The 17,223-nt window shown below is 46.0% G+C and overlaps 2 protein-coding genes and 1 long non-coding RNA gene across 10 annotated transcripts; 2 read left to right on the top strand and 1 right to left on the bottom strand.

Annotated features, from left to right (window-relative positions):
• Nucleotides 1–555: 555 nt before the first annotated feature.
• Nucleotides 556–2,166, top strand: LOC139069957 (spectrin alpha chain, non-erythrocytic 1-like). Of its 3 annotated transcripts, XM_070551424.1 has the most exons (6): nt 556–773; nt 1,193–1,285; nt 1,396–1,500; nt 1,573–1,605; nt 1,678–1,713; nt 1,920–2,166. In XM_070551424.1, exons 2-6 carry the CDS (start codon nt 1,220–1,222, stop codon nt 1,995–1,997), a joined length of 318 nt encoding a protein of 105 aa, XP_070407525.1. In that variant the 5' UTR covers nt 556–773; nt 1,193–1,219; the 3' UTR covers nt 1,998–2,166. The 3 variants fall into 3 exon arrangements, with proteins under 3 accessions (XP_070407525.1, XP_070407520.1, XP_070407521.1); XM_070551419.1 differs by having other exon boundaries at nt 1,573–1,713; XM_070551420.1 differs by lacking the exon at nt 1,920–2,166 and having other exon boundaries at nt 1,573–1,818.
• Nucleotides 2,167–2,428: 262 nt separating this feature from the next.
• On the bottom strand, nt 2,429–3,690 carry LOC139069963 (uncharacterized). Its single transcript, XR_011520628.1, has 3 exons — nt 3,461–3,690; nt 2,703–2,764; nt 2,429–2,614 (listed from the first exon to the last, which is right to left on the bottom strand). It is a non-coding gene; the product is annotated as an uncharacterized lncRNA (long non-coding RNA).
• A 517-nt stretch (nt 3,691–4,207) lies between these two features.
• On the top strand, nt 4,208–16,323 carry smtnl1 (smoothelin-like 1). 6 transcript variants are annotated; one of them, XM_070551414.1, is made up of 6 exons: nt 4,208–4,331; nt 5,104–5,168; nt 14,551–15,149; nt 15,240–15,354; nt 15,442–15,626; nt 15,750–16,323. In XM_070551414.1, the coding sequence occupies exons 2-6, from the start codon at nt 5,115–5,117 to the stop codon at nt 16,105–16,107; spliced, it is 1,311 nt and encodes a 436-aa protein (XP_070407515.1). In that variant the 5' UTR covers nt 4,208–4,331; nt 5,104–5,114; the 3' UTR covers nt 16,108–16,323. The 6 variants fall into 6 exon arrangements, with proteins under 6 accessions (XP_070407515.1, XP_070407512.1, XP_070407510.1 ...); XM_070551411.1 differs by lacking the exon at nt 4,208–4,331 and adding an exon at nt 4,346–4,496; XM_070551409.1 differs by lacking the exons at nt 4,208–4,331; nt 5,104–5,168 and adding an exon at nt 9,829–10,205 and having other exon boundaries at nt 15,442–15,593.
• Nucleotides 16,324–17,223: the final 900 nt, after the last annotated feature.

Raw genomic sequence — 17,223 nt, 5'->3', positions numbered from 1 at the left:
CACAGTAAATATTCTATTTGGCAAGAGATAAACTTTATTGTATTTATCCTAGTGAATCTATAATTAAACGGGTAAACTAGTAGTAGCACATCCAACATCAAAGAAAGTAAAATGTTATTATCAGGAGAGGGAGAATGTTTAAGTGGTTAGCAGCAGTGTGCTAGCCGATGGCCCCCTCCATGAGGCCACCACAGCTCAACAGAACATCGTTGTAGCTTCTTCTGGGGAGAAAAACACTTAGAGAGAAAATAAAGTTAACAGCTGAAATAATACAGTTAAAGAGCAGATTGTAGAAGAAAGAAACCCCTGGGTTAAACTGGTCTGTCTACTGCATAATGCTGAACTCTAACATGTGTCCTAAGGGAAGGACCTGATTGGTGTCCAGAACCTGCTGAAGAAGCACCAGGCTCTGCAGGCTGAGATCACAGGTCATGAACCTCGCATCAAGGCTGTCACCCAGAAAGGAGAGACCATGGTGGAAGAAGGTAGAGCAGGTCTGGTCCTGACATGTTTCTGAGGTGTCTGCAGGTTCTGGCTCACTTTTTTTGGGTCCAGGTCACTTCGCTGGTGAGGAAGTGAAGACTAAACTGTGGGAGCTTCATGGACGTTGGGACACGCTGAAGGCCAAGGCGTCCCAGAGGAGGCAGGACCTGGAGGACTCTCTGCAGGCCAAACAGTACTTTGCGGATGCTAATGAGGCCGAGTCCTGGATGAGGGAGAAGGAGCCCATCGTTGGAAGTCCAGACTAAGGGAAAGACGAGGACTTGGCCGAGGTATGGAAGTCCCTTCCTGAGAAACTCCAATCGCTTTTCTTTGCTCTCTTTCCAGTCCTTCATAGTGTTTCTGTATTTGGCATTTCCTTCGGTTGTCTACCAGACGTCGTTGCTCGTTTAAGCGTCTCATGGGTTAGGAGTAGAAGTGCTGGCCTCGCACAGGAAGTGATGACAAACGTGTTCCCGTCGCTCTTATTTCAAACGGTTTACAAGCTGTGATGTGTGTTCCCGCTGCAGAGCAGCCATGACACGTGGCAGCCGGCAGAAGGCTCACGCTTTTCCACTAAACACCCGCAGAGCTACGTCTGCGGTGAACTGAGCAGGGTTTGTTTTACGGTGGCGGATCCGATTGGACCATCGCTGCGAGAAAGCTCCACTTGTGTCAGACGAGCTGAAGGTTCTGATGTTCTGCTCCACAGGCTCTCCTGAAGAAGCACGAGGCCCTGATGTCGGACCTGTCGGCTTACGGCAGCAGCATCCAGGCCCTGAAGGAGCAGGCCCAGTCCTGCAGGGTGAGTTCAGAATCCTCGGCCCGTCAGAACATTCTTATCCACCACGTTCTAACACCAGACCTGTTAACCCGACAGCAACAAGGTGATCAGCAGGTGCTTTTGTCCTGCAGGACCTGAAGGCCAATGAGTCCCGCCTGAGGGACATCAACAAGGTGGCATCTGAACTGGAGTCAGAAGGTCTGATGGCTGAGGAGGCTCCTATGGTTCAGGCTCAGGTGAGCGTCACCTGTCTGCAGCAGCTGGTCCCTCTCACTTCCTGGTTTAACTCTGCTCGTCTCTGTTTGTAGCAACAAGAACATCTGGGTTCTGCTCCTGGAAAGGTGCGTGTTGTCCTCCGCCTCCACCAGAACCAGACGTGGTGTTTATGTTACCACTCATTTGTTTGTTTACAGGATGAAGCCGACTCTAACACGGCGTCACCCTGGAAGGTGAGTTCATTCAGCTGATCAGAGGTCACCTCTGATGGCAGCAGTCACGGCCGACCGTGCTGACATCACACAGGAATTCAGGTGACCCGGCAGGCACCAGGTTTTGGTGAAAGTGGGGACATGTCAGCTGGTTGCCATGGCTAGTTATCTTTATGCATCTGTATGACTGCTGACTGGTGTGTGTTTCCTGTGACCTTTGACCTCAGACCGTACGGTTGGGCGTTCAGACGACGGCTAACTTTAATTCCATCAAGGTAAGAGGAAGCTCTTCCCTTCCTGTCTGAGCGATCCGTCTCCAGGTTTCTTCGTCCGGCGTCCAGCCCGCTGGCGTCCACCTTCATCTCACCTTCATCTCATCTCACTTCATTTATAGTGCAATACTTTCACATTATCATTTTCCCACACTTCTGTATACCTGTATTTTGTTGTTTTTCAATAAAGAATGACAAATTATTTAAGTTTGGTTTTTGTTGCACACAAATATATATCTGTAAAAAATATCTACAAAGCTAATGTTTACATAACAAGTATGATTGGGTTTTGCAATACGGCACTCAAGTTTATTTTAGTAAGATTTTCAAACCAAGTAAAGTTAGTAAAGAACACATTTCTATTGTCTGCTAAGAAACTGTTGGGATTTAAAATGGGCCTGTTGTACAAATAACTTGTAAATGATTATTCCTCACTTTTGTCTTAACCAAAGAAATTCAAGTAATTGAGCAAAAACATTTATTTTTAACACTACAGTTTATAAAACAGGGCGCAAAGTGTCGGCACATGTATGTATGTCGATGGTCCGCCCCAACCAAACCAAGAGACACAGACGTCAGGGAGGCCAAGGTTGTCTCTGCAGCTCTCTGGGCACCACGCCTCACTCAGCTGTCTCCAATGATCCAAATGGCTATGGAGGAAAAAATAACAGGTTTGGCCTAGCTGTTTAAAGTACAAAACCATTCATGAAGTGGTCAAGACAAGTACTTGGAACTTACACGCTGCGTTGTGTAGCTGACGTTGGAGACACACAGGCTGCCATGGTGACCTTTTAATAGATCTAAGAAAAAAATGTAATAAAAGAATGAAACTTAAAAACTCCCAGACCTCATGTCATATTTACTCATCAGCTATGGCTGATTTGTTTGGATCACAGTGAGTTACACTAATTCTAATATATTTTTATTTCTATTATACATACATACTTTTTAACTGTTATTTTCACATGACTGTTATCAGGCTCTCTTGTTCTGGTTCTGATGATAACTCTGTGTCTTCCAGTAAGTTATCTTGTGCTTACTTCATCTGTATAATGTCTCTTTACTTTTGGTAAATTGTACTGAGTCCAGAATAAAGGCTAGTTGGCTGTACAAGATACAAACAAGTATTACGTTTTGGAAATATATGAAACACCGCCAGCATCTGTTAGAGCCTGTGGCGGGGTGCTGAGGGCCGGCTCCAGCCCAGGAATGAGCTCTACACGCCGGCCGGGAGGGTTTGAAACACCGCCATCCTCTCCTCTGCTGGCTGTAAATTCTGTTATGGTTACCGGTGCTTGTGTTGCAATGTGAAACGCTTGGTCTCAGATTTTGTAAGAAAGATAATAAAATGTCCCCCCAAAATACGACTTAAATATATTTTCTCTTCATGATACATTTAATGGCTGGTGCGACTCAGGAGTGATAGCGCCAAAAAAACTACTGAAAACTTGCTCAAAGCAAAATGTTTTCATTACGGAAATAAATTATAAACTTACCGATTTAAAACTTTTTTAATACAGGTACTTCTCACGAACAGGCGCAGAAAACCTCCACCTAAACTCCGTGTAAGGTTCAGGTCGATGGGTGTTCCAGTTAGCTCCGGTTGGGTTGAAGCTAGGTGGCTACATCCGTTAGCTCGGCTCCCACCTCCGCTTTAGCTTTGGGTTAGCCAGGGTTAGCTTCAGGTTAGCTCGTAGCTAGTTCGCCTGGGTGTCGTCACTCGAGCCCAGCCTTACAGCCACACCCTCAGCGCCTCCTCTCTTCCCTTTTATGGAATTGTCTGGGCTGGACGGAACCTGTGACACGGTCAAAATGGCGGTGGTGGACACCTCCCATTATGGACAGATAACGTGAAATTGAAGCCTATGGAATCGAATTGTCCAGTATATGTACAGTCTATGGTCCCACTCCGGCCCTGTTAGGCCCTGTCCACACGTAGCCGGGGATCTGCCAAAACGTAGATATTTTTCTACGTTTTGGCCTGTCATCCACACGAAAACGGAGTTTTTTCACACGAAAACAGATCTTTTTAAAAACTCCGGCCAAAGTGAAGATCTGCGTTTTCTCCGTTTTGGGTGTCTGCGTGTGGACAGACAAAACCGGAGTTTTAAGGTCCGCAACGTCACTTTCCGCGATAAAAAAAAATGCTGACATCACGTGTGCGACCTGTGTTTACACTAGCCGACAGCATGGATGCCCTCAGAGTTGCGCTCGCTTTATCAATTGTCCAAGCGCTTTTTGCTTGTTTGTTTTTGCAAGCGGAATTACTGCTCCTTGCGGAAGACCACAGACGAAGGACGAGGTTAAGAACGGGGGAAGTACTGCCGCCTACAGGTCTGGCATGTCCTTAACAACATATTTATCCGGGTACGTGTGGACAGTTTTTTTCTTAACGAGGTGGTGTGGATGCAAGTTTTTGGAGGGGCGGATATTCGTTTTTAAAAAACTCGGCTACATGTGGACTAGGCCTTAGTTTGAGCGTGGATTGTTCACAAGCCTCATTTTGAATGCAGCAATTTTCACACATTCCAGGTGTATTTCCATCTTTTCTTACTCACCATTTACAATGAGACGGTTGTTTTATTTACCGTAACGTGTGTTTAAAATGTCCTGCAATAGAAAGAAAGAATTGTGACAGGTATCTCACTGCAACACTTGAAACTTCTGGTTGTATTTCATTTTAAAAACTGACATTTCTAATGCTCAGAATCAATGTCTCAGTTTTGGCAACAATGAAATTCATTTCTGGACTAATTTACTGATGCTGAGCTGCTCTGCTCTCAGAGTCCTATTATAGACATTGATCAACATCAGCAACTAACTATAAATGATAAATATTTAACATCTGGCATGATTTGAAATAAATAGACATTTCTCTGAATGATCTGCGAACTCTCCAGCTGAGTGTTGTTTAGGGTTAGTAGGGTTTAGGGTCCTCTTTAGGGGACTTTATTTAACTTGTGTCTAAAAGAGAAACAAAGTAAAACCTCTCACTGCATCTTTTGACAGTTTAGTTGATAATTTCGCTTCAAAAGGTGAAATGTTACGTCGGTTGGTGAAAATGTCAGTTTTGGCAGCAATTAAATGTATTTTAGAAATAATTTACTGACACTGAGCTGCTCTGCTCTCACCTGCACAGAGCCTGGTGACATGACTGAGGGGAGTTTCCTGACCCAAGACATGCAGAATGATTCGGAGACAGAGGTAGGAAAAAATAAGATACAATTTTATTTCTTTTAACTGAACTAAAGAGGCACCACAAAATGTGGAGAAGGGTAGCAAAGGCGCAGAGCACTCTTTCCGGTGGCCGGGGTCTGTAGGATAGACAGAGGTGAGGATCTTGTGGCTGAAGTGGAATAAATTCTTCGGAGGAGTCTTACTGTAGGAAGCTGGCTTTGATGTCTGGGCAGATCTGGGGTGAGCTGTGGCAGAGGTGTTGGTACTGGGGCGTGATCCAAGAGGTGAACGGAGGAGAGCGGTGGGGTCCACCAGGAGGAGGGAGATCTGTAGCACGGTTCCAGATTATGGCTGAGGTTGGATGAGGCAGGTCTGAAGATGATCCTGAGGAAAGCAGGGCGAATGATTACTACGCTCATTAAGAGCACCAACACCATCTGTAGCTACTAGGACTGAGATAACAATAACTGTAGCGATCTATAAACTGTGACAAGAACTGTAGCTTGTACTAAAGGCAAGACAGAACTACCCAAGTTGAGTAATCTTCCAGCGAGGTGAAGTGATCTCCCAGCTCCTTATAAACCCTGGCAGGTGATGGGAAACACACCGCAGCTGGCCACTCTCCGGCACCGCTCACCTGCAACGACTTGGTGGTAATTAGTTGAATGTGCAGACTCACCCCAGATCCTGACAGTACCCCCCCCCTCAACGGACGCCCCCTGGCGTCCCAGCAGAGGAAGAGGAGGCGGAGGAAGAAGACGAGGCCCTGGAAGCTTCAAAGTCCGCGATGAGAGAGGGGTCCACAATAAAAGACCCCGGAACCCAGGACCTGTCCTCGGGACCGAAACCCTCCCAGTCCACGAGGTACTGCCGACCCCGTCCCCGGGGACGAACGTCGAGGAGCCTCCTGACCGGGTAGACGAGACCACCTTCAAAGAAACAAGGAGGAGGAGGAGCAGGAGAGGGACACAGGGGACTAGACACAACAGGCTTGACAAGGGACACATGAAAAACAGGGTGGATCTTAAGGGAGGAAGGAAGGGTCAAACGAACAGTGGAGGGACCCGGGACTGCAGCAATGGTGTAGGGACCGATGAAGCGAGGGGAGAGCTTCCGGTTGGAGGACTTCAGGCGAATGTCCCTGGTGGACAGCCAGACCTGCTGTCCAGGGGCGTACAGAGGAGCAGGACGTCTGTGCCGGTCAGCAACCTTCCTGTTGCGCTCGGCCGTCCGTTCCAGGGCTGCAACGGTCTGAGTCCATGCGCGCCGAGCGCCACGGAGGAACTGCGGGACAGAGGAGGCGGACCGCACCTGGTCTGAGGGGAACAAGGGAGGTTGGAAACCCAGCGACGTCTCGAAGGGAGACCTGCCTGTGGACGAGGAGACATGAGCATTGTGCGCGTACTCCACCCAGGGGAGTTGGGCGCTCCAGGTAGAGGGATTCGTGGCACAGACACAACGCAGGGTGGCTTCCAACTCCTGGTTTAACCGCTCACACTGCCCATTAGTCTGGGGGTGAAACCCTGATGTGAGGGAGACCCTTGCCCCCAGGGCGGCAGCGAACTCCTTTCACAGCTGCGAGACAAACTGGGGACCTCTGTCAGACAGGATGTCCTGAGGGATGCCGTGAAGGCGGAACACATGTTTAACCAAAAGTTGGGCAGTGACTGAGGATGAAGGAAGCGACTTAAGGGGAACCAAGTGGCAGGCCTTAGAAAAACGATCAACTATGGACAAAATCACAGAAAACCCATGAGACGGGGGAAGACCAGTAACGAAATCCAGGGCAATGTGAGACCAGGGTCGTGAGGGTATAGGAAGAGGCTGGAGAAGACCAGCAGGTGGCTGGTTGGAGATCTTACCCCTGGCGCAGATGTGGCAGGCCGCAATATAGTCCTTCACGTCCTTGTACAGGGTTGGCCACCAAAACATGCGCCGGATGAGGGCCACAGTGCGTCCCACTCCTGGATGCATAGAAAAGCGTCCGGTGTGGGCCCAGTGGATGACGGAACCTCGGACCTGGTTGGGGACGAAGAGCAGGTCATGTGGGACATTACCTGGGCCTGGGTCAGACTTCTGGGCTTGGAGGACCTTATCACGGATGTCCCAGGTCAGGGATCCCACGACGCAGGAGGGGGGAATGATGGTCCCAGGTTCTTGTTCTCTGTCAGGAGAAAACTGTCGGGAGAGGGCGTCAGGCTTGATGTTCTTAGAGCCAGGTCTGTAGGAAATAATAAAGTTGAAACGGGAAAAGAACAGGGACCAACGATACTGTCGGGGGTTGAGTCTTCTGGCGTCCTTCAGATAGGCCAGATTCTTATGGTCTGTCCAGATGACCACCGGGAGCTCTGCTCCCTCGAGCCAGTGCCTCCATTCCTCCAAAGCCAACTTGACAGCGAGGAGTTCCCGGTCTCCGACATCATAATTCCTCTCAGCAGGGGTCAGCCGCCGGGAAAAGAAAGCACAGGGATGGAGAGCGTTATCGTGTGGGTTTACCTGGGACAGCACAGCACCCACCCCAGCGTCCGAGGCGTCTACCTCCATGGTAAACTGCCTGGTGGGGTCTGGTCGGGTAAGGACAGGAGCCTGGGTGAAGCTATGCTTCAGTCGGGCAAAGGCGTCTTGGGCCTGGGGGGTCCAAACAAAAGGTCTAGAAACAGACGTCAAACTGGTTAGAGGGGCCGCTACCTGACTGTAGTTGCGGATGAAACGGAGATAAAAATTTGCGAAGCCCAGGAAACGCTGTAGTTGTTTCCTGGAGGTGGGCGTGGGCCAGTCCAGTATGGCCTGGGTCTTCTCTGGGTCCGCCCTCAAACGACCACTCTCCAGGATGAAGCCCAAGAACTTGACAGAGGGTACGTGGAACTCGCACTTCTCCGCCTTCACAAACAATCTGTTCTGGAGGAGGCGCTGTAGCACTGCCCTCACATGTTCCTTGTGCTCTGTAATGTTCTTAGAGAAAATCAGGATATCGTCTAAGTAGACAGAAACAAAACGGTTAATATAATCCCCCAGCACAGAATTGATTAAAGCCTGGAAGACAGCCGGAGCATTGGTCAGACCAAAAGGCATTACCAAATATTCATAATGTCCAAGTGGAGTCTTAAAAGCAGTCTTCCACTCATCCCCCTCCTTAATCCTGACCAGGTGGTAAGCGTTTCTGAGGTCTAGTTTGGTGAAGACAGTGGAGCCCTGCACGGGTTCAAAAGTGGATGACAGGAGAGGCAGGGCATACTTATTCTTCACAGAAATGTTGTTGAGTCCCCGGTAGTCTATACACGGTCGCAGCGTGCCATCCTTCTTGGGGACAAAGAAAAACCCCGCTCCCAAAGGGGAGGTTGAGGGTCGAATCAGTCCAGCAGCCAAACTTTCGGATATGTATTTCTCCATACACTCCCGCTCAGGTTTGGAGAGGCAGTAAAGGCGATTGGTAGGAAGAGGAGCTCCTGGAAGTAGCTCAATACTACAGTCAAATGGTCTGTGAGGCGGAAGGGTGGCTGCATGTTCCTTACTAAAAACACTCCCAAGATCATGGTAACATTTGGGAACTTCTGAGAGGTCTGGGGGCACAGAAGTAGTCGGGCGGTCCCTAGTGGAGAAAGGGAGTGCGGACTTGAGGCACGATTCAGAGCAGCGGGGACTCCAGGTCTCGATGCAGTTTGACTGCCAGTTGATGTGCGGGTTGTGGACTGAGAGCCAGGAATGACCCAAAACTACAGGGGCGTTTTGTGATGGAAAAACAAAAAACGAGAGTTCTTCAGTGTGATTACCGGATATTCTGAGAGTGAGGGGAGCTGTGCGGTGAGTTATTGTGGTAAGAGAATTACCATCTAGAGACGAGACAGCTAGAGGCGTAGATAGAGGCACAGTGGAAAGTTCTAACTGTTTCACCAGCTCAGAGTCCATAAGGGACTGCTCACAGCCAGAATCTAAAAGGGCGTGACAGTCGAGGGCGTGAAGTCTAGAAATTACGGTACAGGGAATGATGCTACGAGAGGTTCCACTGGTTATACTGCCCATCATTACTCTCGTTCCTAACGACGGGCCCTGTCTTTTAGTGAAGGACACTTCGAGACATAATGGCCTGCGAGTCCACAATATAAACACAGACCTGACCTGCGGCGTTGCTGCTTCTCCTCTGGGTCCAGATGTGTACGACCCAGCTCCATGGGTTCCTCCCTCGGGCTCTGGTTTTTAGGTTGCGACAGAGACTGAGAAGGGTAATTAGGTGAAGGTGTACGAGTACCTGATTGTCTCTCCCGGTGTCTTTTATCAATGCGGATCGCCAGATCGATCAGTCCATTTAGAGTGGCGGGTTCAGCACAGAACGCCAGTTGGTCTTTAATCCTCTCAGACAAAGCCTTAGAAAAAAACCCTTTTAGAGCCTCCTCATTCCAGCTCGAGGAAGCCGCGTAGGTCCGGAAGTCTATGGCGAACTCAGCTACCGATCTCCGCCCCTGAGATAAATGAAGCAGCTTATGTGCCACGCCACCAGGTGTCTCCTCACATCCGAAGGTTAGTTTAAAATCCTTAACAAACTCAGAATAAGAGCCGGTTAAAAATGTTTCATTATGGCTCCTAGCCTCTGCCCAGCGGAGAGCTCGCCCGCGTAGCAGACCAAGAACATATGAAATGCGAGCAGAGTCTGTAGTGAATGAATGAGGTGAACGTCCGAAGGCTAGCCTGCACTGAAGCAGGAAACCCTGGCATTCAGAGGACTCACCCTCAAACGTGTCGGCAGGCGGTGAGGGGGCAGCCCGGAAGTGTTGGAGAGCTGGGAGTTCCTGAGCAACGGCCCCGGGTGGAGCTCCTGGTTCCGGAGGTTCCGTAACTGGGGGCTGACTGCTGTGCAGGTTTTGAAGCAGGGCTTCCATACGGAGGAGACGTTGATTAGAGGCCGAAGTTTGTTCCATGAGGGCTTGTAAGGTCCGGTCGTGGAGAGCCAGCGTGTCGGAGATGGATGGGGAAGGGGGTTCTGCAGAGTCAGGAGTATGGCTGGAAGATTCTGACATGACTGAGGGGAGTTTCCTGACCCAAGACATGCAGAATGATTCGGAGACAGAGGTAGGAAAAAATAAGATACAATTTTATTTCTTTTAACTGAACTAAAGAGGCACCACAAAATGTGGAGATGGGTAGCAAAGGCGCAGAGCACTCTTTCCGGTGGCCGGGGTCTGTAGGATAGACAGAGGTGAGGATCTTGTGGCTGAAGTGGAATAAATTCTTCGGAGGAGTCTTACTGTAGGAAGCTGGCTTTGATGTCTGGGCAGATCTGGGGTGAGCTGTGGCAGAGGTGTTGGTACTGGGGCGTGATCCAAGAGGTGAGCGGAGGAGAGCGGTGGGGTCCACCAGGAGGAGGGAGATCTGTAGCACGGTTCCAGATTATGGCTGAGGTTGGATGAGGCAGGTCTGAAGATGATCCTGAGGAAAGCAGGGCGAATGATTACTACGCTCATTAAGAGCACCAACACCATCTGTAGCTACTAGGACTGAGATAACAATAACTGTAGCGATCTATAAACTGTGACAAGAACTGTAGCTTGTACTAAAGGCAAGACAGAACTACCCAAGTTGAGTAATCTTCCAGCGAGGTGAAGTGATCTCCCAGCTCCTTATAAACCCTGGCAGGTGATGGGAAACACACCGCAGCTGGCCACTCTCCGGCACCGCTCACCTGCAACGACTTGGTGGTAATTAGTTGAATGTGCAGACTCACCCCAGATCCTGACACTGGTCTGGTTGCTGGAGCAGCACCTGGGCGTGGCACTTTTTAAAATTATATTTAGTTCATTGTTAACCGTATTTACAAGCTCATTATAATCATCACTACTGTAAAGTATTGTTGTGTCATCTGCAAATAGTATGAGTTTCAGTATATTAGATGTGTTTAAAATGTCATTCATATATATTAAATAGTGATGGCCCCAACACAGACCCCTGGATCAAAAACAGGAGTCTGTTATTGGCTCAATATTCAGCTTTTTATATTAATTCCTATGAGACTTGGTTAAAGCGATTTGTAGTTCCTTGTGTTGCCATGGTAATAGATGACAGGAGTCTGCATTAAGAAAACAATGTACAATGTCACAAGACTCTTTTAAATTTTGAATAACATTTCCATATTAAAGCATGTTGATACAGTTGTGTCTAAAACGTTGTTAAATGTTGTTGCTTAGCACATTGCCATGGAAACGCATAACACAATATCAAGTTAATACAAGACTCCTGGGACCAAGCAGGTTGAATTGATGTATAATACGTGTGGGTGCATATTTCCTTTTAGGCAGAAGACGAATGAAAACTCTCAGCCAATGAGAGGCCAGCGAAGGAGGAGGGGGTGGTTCCTGCCTTCTGACTAGTGTTAAAATGTCAGCTATGCTGCTAGTTTTAAGTGTATAGAGCTAAGAAGATGAGAAACAGCAGTATGTTACAGGCTCAATATTAGGCTTTTCACATTCATTTCCATAAGACTTGTTTGGGGATATACTTATGCACTTGTGTTACCATGGTAACAGATAACGCATTTAAAATTGAATACAAGATTCCTGAGACCAAACTGGTCGTTTTGATGTGTCATATGTGTGGGTGCTGGATCCTGCTTGGACAGAAAATGGTTGAACACTCTCAACCAATCAGAGAGCAGCACTGTTTTCCTACCTTGTCCCTGGCTGTTGGAGGCCTGCAGCTGTACTCCTGTTAATGAGAGAAGCCTTTAAATCTGTCCTTCAGAAGTGAAATTGGACCTGCCAAACTTCTCATCATCATTCGAAAAGCACTGCACCAAATTCAAAAAATTCAAAAAGCGTGAGCGACAGAAGGCTTTGATGATCGTCTGTGTGAATTTTTATGTGCCTACCATGAATTGTCTAGAAGCTATGACGAGAAACTTTTAGCTGTGTGAAGCTGATCAGAGGAGAAAATCTGTTCCTTTAAAGAGCAAGTCACTCCAAATCAACATTTTTTTTGCTGATAAACTATATAAATGTGAGTCTAATCGTGCAGACACGTGTAGTCAATAATTCGACACTTTAGTGCATCTTAGTTAAAATTTAAATATTCTGCCTAAAACTGTCAGCGATGCACCGTCGTCAGGCAAAAACTCAACACTGCATTTGAATTTAAATCTGCCGTCGCTATTGGCTAAGAGGTACACTATGATGTTAGATGGTACATTATGATGCCACAATGTCGTGAGTGTGTGCATTTGTCAGCGGCTCCACCTTCTTGGTCTGCTAAGCAACAGCATTTGTTGCATTTTTCAAACAGGAAGTGGGAGTTGAGTAAGAATCTAGTAGGGGGTGACTTGCTCTTTAACATGGGTTTCAATGAGGGAAAATCTGGGTCTCTCCTCTTTCTGAGGCTTGTAGCGAAAGAACGGTAACACTTATAGATAAAATGAAACCCATTCTGAAAAGCTGACAAAAATTCCTACTTTTTGAGTTATAATTTGTTTTGGTAGTCCAAACGGTCTGGGGGTAGTAAAGAGCTTTTCACAGAAGATGTGAAGTTCAAAAGTTAGAGTGCGGAATTTTCAGTTTAGAGTGGTGGGAAACTTTTTTTTTTCTCAAACAAATGAACCGTATGACCACAATGTTTGGAGTACAGTCATGAATTATAGCTCAAAACGAAGGTATATTCGTTAGCTGTGAGCCAGCATGTGTCTCATTTCAATCGGACCTACGGTTCTCTTGGGACAACGCCAGAAATGGAGAAAGGGAGGGTCACCGCTCCTATCTTTCACCATTATAACTTTTGTGAATTTTTCTGAAAATTTCATGTCGTACCTCAACTTCTACCTGCGATTTTAGAAAAACCGTAAAAGATGTCAAAAAGCCTCTTTAATATGTTAAACAGGAAAGTCTTGTGAGTTTGTTAAACTTTGAATGAAGTCTCTAAGTTAAAAGGAACCCAATAGAGTTTTAGGTGAAAAAAACTGATAGGAATTTGCTGAAAATTGACCAATCCCATTCATTTCAATGGGAAATTTTTCGCAGAAAAAGCTTAATAACTCAAAATTTTTTAAAGATATCAATGCCAAAAGTAATAGCCGGAAAGAGCTTAACGAGCTGAACATTTTGATATAAAATTGTTGAAATAGTTAAAAATTTGAAGGAGTAGAAAAGGTTCAAAAAGTGTACGGTAGCAGAATAAGAAGAAACCAGTAAAACAATAGTTTGAATGCTTAACAGCATTCAAACAATTAGCACATAATTCCGACACTGACAGGAAACAGAATTACAGTTGTTTGTCAAGTTTGGAGTGTTTATAGAGCAAAAGAGACCCACCATGGCAGCACAAAAAGATGCAAAAAATCAAATTTCCATTAAATGTCCCCTTTAATTTTGCACACACTTTCCTGTAACAGTATTTGCTGTAAATGATTAAATTTGCACAGAAAGTTAATTATGCAGTTTACAAACCCTGTTTTAAGCACAATCAAGCATGAATCCCATGAACTTTAGGTTTTGAAATTTCCTTGATCCATCAAATCCATCCTTCAAATGTGACTTTAATTCATGTAAACATCCAGTTGCTCCAATATGATGTCATAAGCTTCATGCAAGCCAGATTGTGGTCATGTGTTAATATGAGTGAATGTGTGTTGTTGGTTAAATGGACACTGTAGAGGGGTGTGTGTGTATGTGTGTGTGTGTCGAGGGGGGGGCACTTGTCAGTGTACAGTCGTGGTTTCCACAGCAGACGCAGCTGTCAACCCAGTAGGACTGAGGCTGTGTCATTACAACTCTATTTTGGGATTGTGTGTTGTTCAAAAGGTCAGATAAAGAAGCATAGGAATCCTCACGGGGGGGGGGGGGGGGGGGGGGGGGTCGGTGAAAGGGGGTGAAGGCAGATGTCCACAAACACGGGCACACAACTTAAACAGAGCTGGGTTGGCTGAGAGGGGGAGAAAAGGGAGACGTGGTTAAGAAGGACGTATAGAGCTTTTGTTGGATGATTTTTGAGGAAACCTGAAAACTTCGAGATTTTTCTGGTCATAGTTTACAAAGAAGTCTATCTCTGTTGGAATAATAACTTTATATGATCATCATGGATGGAGAAACACCCACCCAGGATACAGAAGTGGTCTCTCAGTCAGACACCAACAACAACCAGGTTTGTGCTTCATGTTTGTCTTCATACTCGTAGCTCTCAGTGACTTGCATTATGAAGCGGGACAAGTCAGGTGGAGAATGTGTGGCCACAGCAGGCGCTGTGCTTTTAGCTGCAGTTGTCAGTGTTACACCTGTTCTTACTCCTGAGCATCTCTCATGAGTTAGAGGTGCACATCAAGTTCACACCCCCAGTGGAGTTAGCTATTCTCGTTCACGAGTCACCCCCACAAAACCTGACCTGGTGCTGAAACGAATAAAAGATCACATGTTGTACTGCTATTTCTGCTGTTTTGCAGGAACATGAGCAAGGCTTGGTGGAAAGTAAAAACTGGAAAGAGACAGCAGAAGGTCAGAGGATAGTGGACGGTGGAGAGAAGGGTGGGGCAGAAACTGTACCAGATAAGAGTGAAGGTGATGATCCAGATAAACCGCAGACCATCTCACAGCCTGCTGACTGTGACACTGAGCAGGAAGGAGAAGATAAAAACAAAACATCAGCTGCTGCTAATGAGAAAGAAAGTGAGATTTCAAGAGAAGAAAAAGATGTGAAGGAGAGTGAGAAAGAGGAGGAAGGCAAGGAAGGTGGCCAGGTGAAAGGGAGCCATGAAAGTGAAGGAGAAGCAGGGGGGATGGACACAAAGGATAATGAATCTGATAGAAAAGAAAAAATTGAAGTAGAAAATGCTGAAAACAAAGAGGCAAAAGAAACAGAGGAGAAAAAACATGCAAAGCAAGCAGATCAAGGAAAGACAAAAGAGACAGATAAACAAATGAAGCCTAAAAGGAAAAGTGTCCCCAATGGCTCCTCCGTCCCCCGACCTAGACCGTCTGCACGCTCCATTAGAGCCTCTTCAAAAAATGACATCATAGCCAAGTTCCAACAGGGTGCACCAGAGTAAGTCATCACCAGCATTTAAACCATTGTTTACATTAAAATATGAACTCACACATCATGACAAACCGTTACACTTGGTGTCATTTTTAGGACACCAATACCTCGTAATTTCAAAATTCAGAGGTCATCTGCTGCCATGGCGACAGGAGCCTCCATCAAACAGAAGATTCTCCAGTGGTGCCACAGCAAGACACGCAACTATGAGGTAAAAATAACTGCAGGTCACATCTAAGATTGTTGAAAAGACCCAAATGATGATATGTTGTTCTCTTCCCTCTTTTGAAACTTGCAGAATGTTAACATTGAGAACTTTTCATCATCCTGGAGCAATGGGCTGGCATTCTGCGCTCTGATCCATCGATTCTTTCCAGATGCTTTTGACTACAGCTCACTGAAACCAGAAGAGAGGAAGAAAAACTTCACCCTGGCTTTCCAAACAGCAGAGTACAGACTCAGAAACAACAATGTGACACTTCTGTAGATGTTTAAAGTGTTAAAACATCTCCCCTAATTATTCAATGAATTCATCAGAAGTGCTGAAACCACTCACATCTTGTTTTAAGTCCTTTTTTTTTATTGTTGTTGTATGAATATCTGCAGGTCCCTGGCTGACTGCTGCCCTCTGCTGGAGGTTTCTGACATGATGATGATGGGCAACAATCCTGACCCAATGTGTGTGTTCACATACGTGCAGTCCCTCTGCCACAGCCTCTCTAAAATAGAGAAACAGAGGAAGGACAAAGAGCAGGAGGAGAAAGAGAAAGCTGGGAACAAGGGGGAAGAGAATGAGGAAAGAAATGAAGCTGTGGAAGAGGCATCCAGTACTGGCAGTGAGAAGAACCAGGAGGAGAAACAAGAAGATGGTGAAGAAGCGAAGGGCAGTGGAGAGGAGGAAGATGCTCCAAAGAGCTGCAAGATGGAGGAGGCTGGGGGAGCGTTAGTCGAGACACAATCATAGAAACAAACAGAAACACATAAAAACTGAATAGAGTCAAGATTGTTGGTGTAAGTCTTAGTTCACAGTATGAAGTATGCAGTGCTGTGGGGCATATTGAGTTTGTATTTCGCTCATTACTGGGTTTTTGTTGGTTTATTTGTGTGCGTTACCCAGAAATATTCTGATTTCCTAACAAGTGTGTGTTTATACAAACAATAAAAAATGTTGTGAAAAACACTGAAACGTGTGTGGCTATACACAAAGCATATTCATTAGACAAATAAAACCCAACTTTCTGCAAAAAGTTTGATTGGTTGGGTTGATGGATCAGGCCCCGCCTTCTGACCACGCCCAGTCACATTAGGACCCCATTAGGGTCCCGAGTGGGTTGAAAATAAAAATAAAAAGTAATTTCAAAAAATCAATAAAAACACCTGGGGTCAATTGGACCCCATTAGGAATGTGGGTGGGTTGAAAAACTGCTGGGTTTCCCTAAAAAAAACAGAGGATCTCCCCCCAAACCGCCAAAATAATTAACGTTTTAGGTTATATTCAATTTTACCACAGGGTAACTGATCTTACTTTTATACTAAGTAAGAATACTAACAATTTGTTAATTTAATTAATAAAATCCAAGTAATTCAGTCTTGTTCTTTCAGCACCATGGACAGCAGTATTATACGTCGTGTCTTGAGACCATTCATATGTAAATCACTTGACATGCTTCTTTTGAGGTCTAGTGTCTTTGGGGGACGCCATATTAGACACCATGTTTCCTTCCGGCCGGTTTAGGGTCCTACGCCTGTCGATGACATCACACTGGATGATTGGCTGGATGTACAACTTATGGAAGTAACGTTACTGCATTCAAAAACATTTAGTAGGGATGCACCAATACCACTTTTTTCCAAACCAATGCCATACCAATACTTGGACCTGAGTACTTGCTGATACCGATTACTGATACTTCTACCACACACACAAAAAATATATACTTAATAATAATAATAAATGCAATGAACTGGAATACAGGTTTTATTTTCTTCTTTACTTTCAACAGGAAAAGATGGCGAGTTAGATAAAAAATAAAATATATAGCCTTAGCTTTAGCAAACTCGATGTACTGCGGCTGATGAG

Source organism: Nothobranchius furzeri, chromosome 1 (assembly GCF_043380555.1).
Source record: "Nothobranchius furzeri strain GRZ-AD chromosome 1, NfurGRZ-RIMD1, whole genome shotgun sequence".
Taxonomy (NCBI): domain Eukaryota; kingdom Metazoa; phylum Chordata; class Actinopteri; order Cyprinodontiformes; family Nothobranchiidae; genus Nothobranchius; species Nothobranchius furzeri.
This window is presented reverse-complemented; position numbering and strand designations above follow the sequence as displayed.

What these genes read in the sequence shown, in the direction of transcription:
- smtnl1 (XM_070551408.1), top strand. Translation starts at nt 10,053, where the DNA reads ATGAGGGCTTGTAAGGTCCGGTCGTGGAGAGCCAGCGTGTCGGAGATG. An exon ending in AGAATGATTCGGAGACAGAG is followed by an intron (nt 10,206 to 14,550) that starts GTAGGAAAAAAT and finishes GCTGTTTTGCAG; the next exon opens with GAACATGAGCAAGGCTTGGT. An exon ending in GCAAGACACGCAACTATGAG is followed by an intron (nt 15,355 to 15,441) that starts GTAAAAATAACT and finishes TGAAACTTGCAG; the next exon opens with AATGTTAACATTGAGAACTT.
- LOC139069957 (XM_070551419.1), top strand. Translation starts at nt 1,220, where the DNA reads ATGTCGGACCTGTCGGCTTACGGCAGCAGCATCCAGGCCCTGAAGGAG. An exon ending in AGCAGGCCCAGTCCTGCAGG is followed by an intron (nt 1,286 to 1,395) that starts GTGAGTTCAGAA and finishes TTTGTCCTGCAG; the next exon opens with GACCTGAAGGCCAATGAGTC. An exon ending in CTCCTATGGTTCAGGCTCAG is followed by an intron (nt 1,501 to 1,572) that starts GTGAGCGTCACC and finishes CTCTGTTTGTAG; the next exon opens with CAACAAGAACATCTGGGTTC.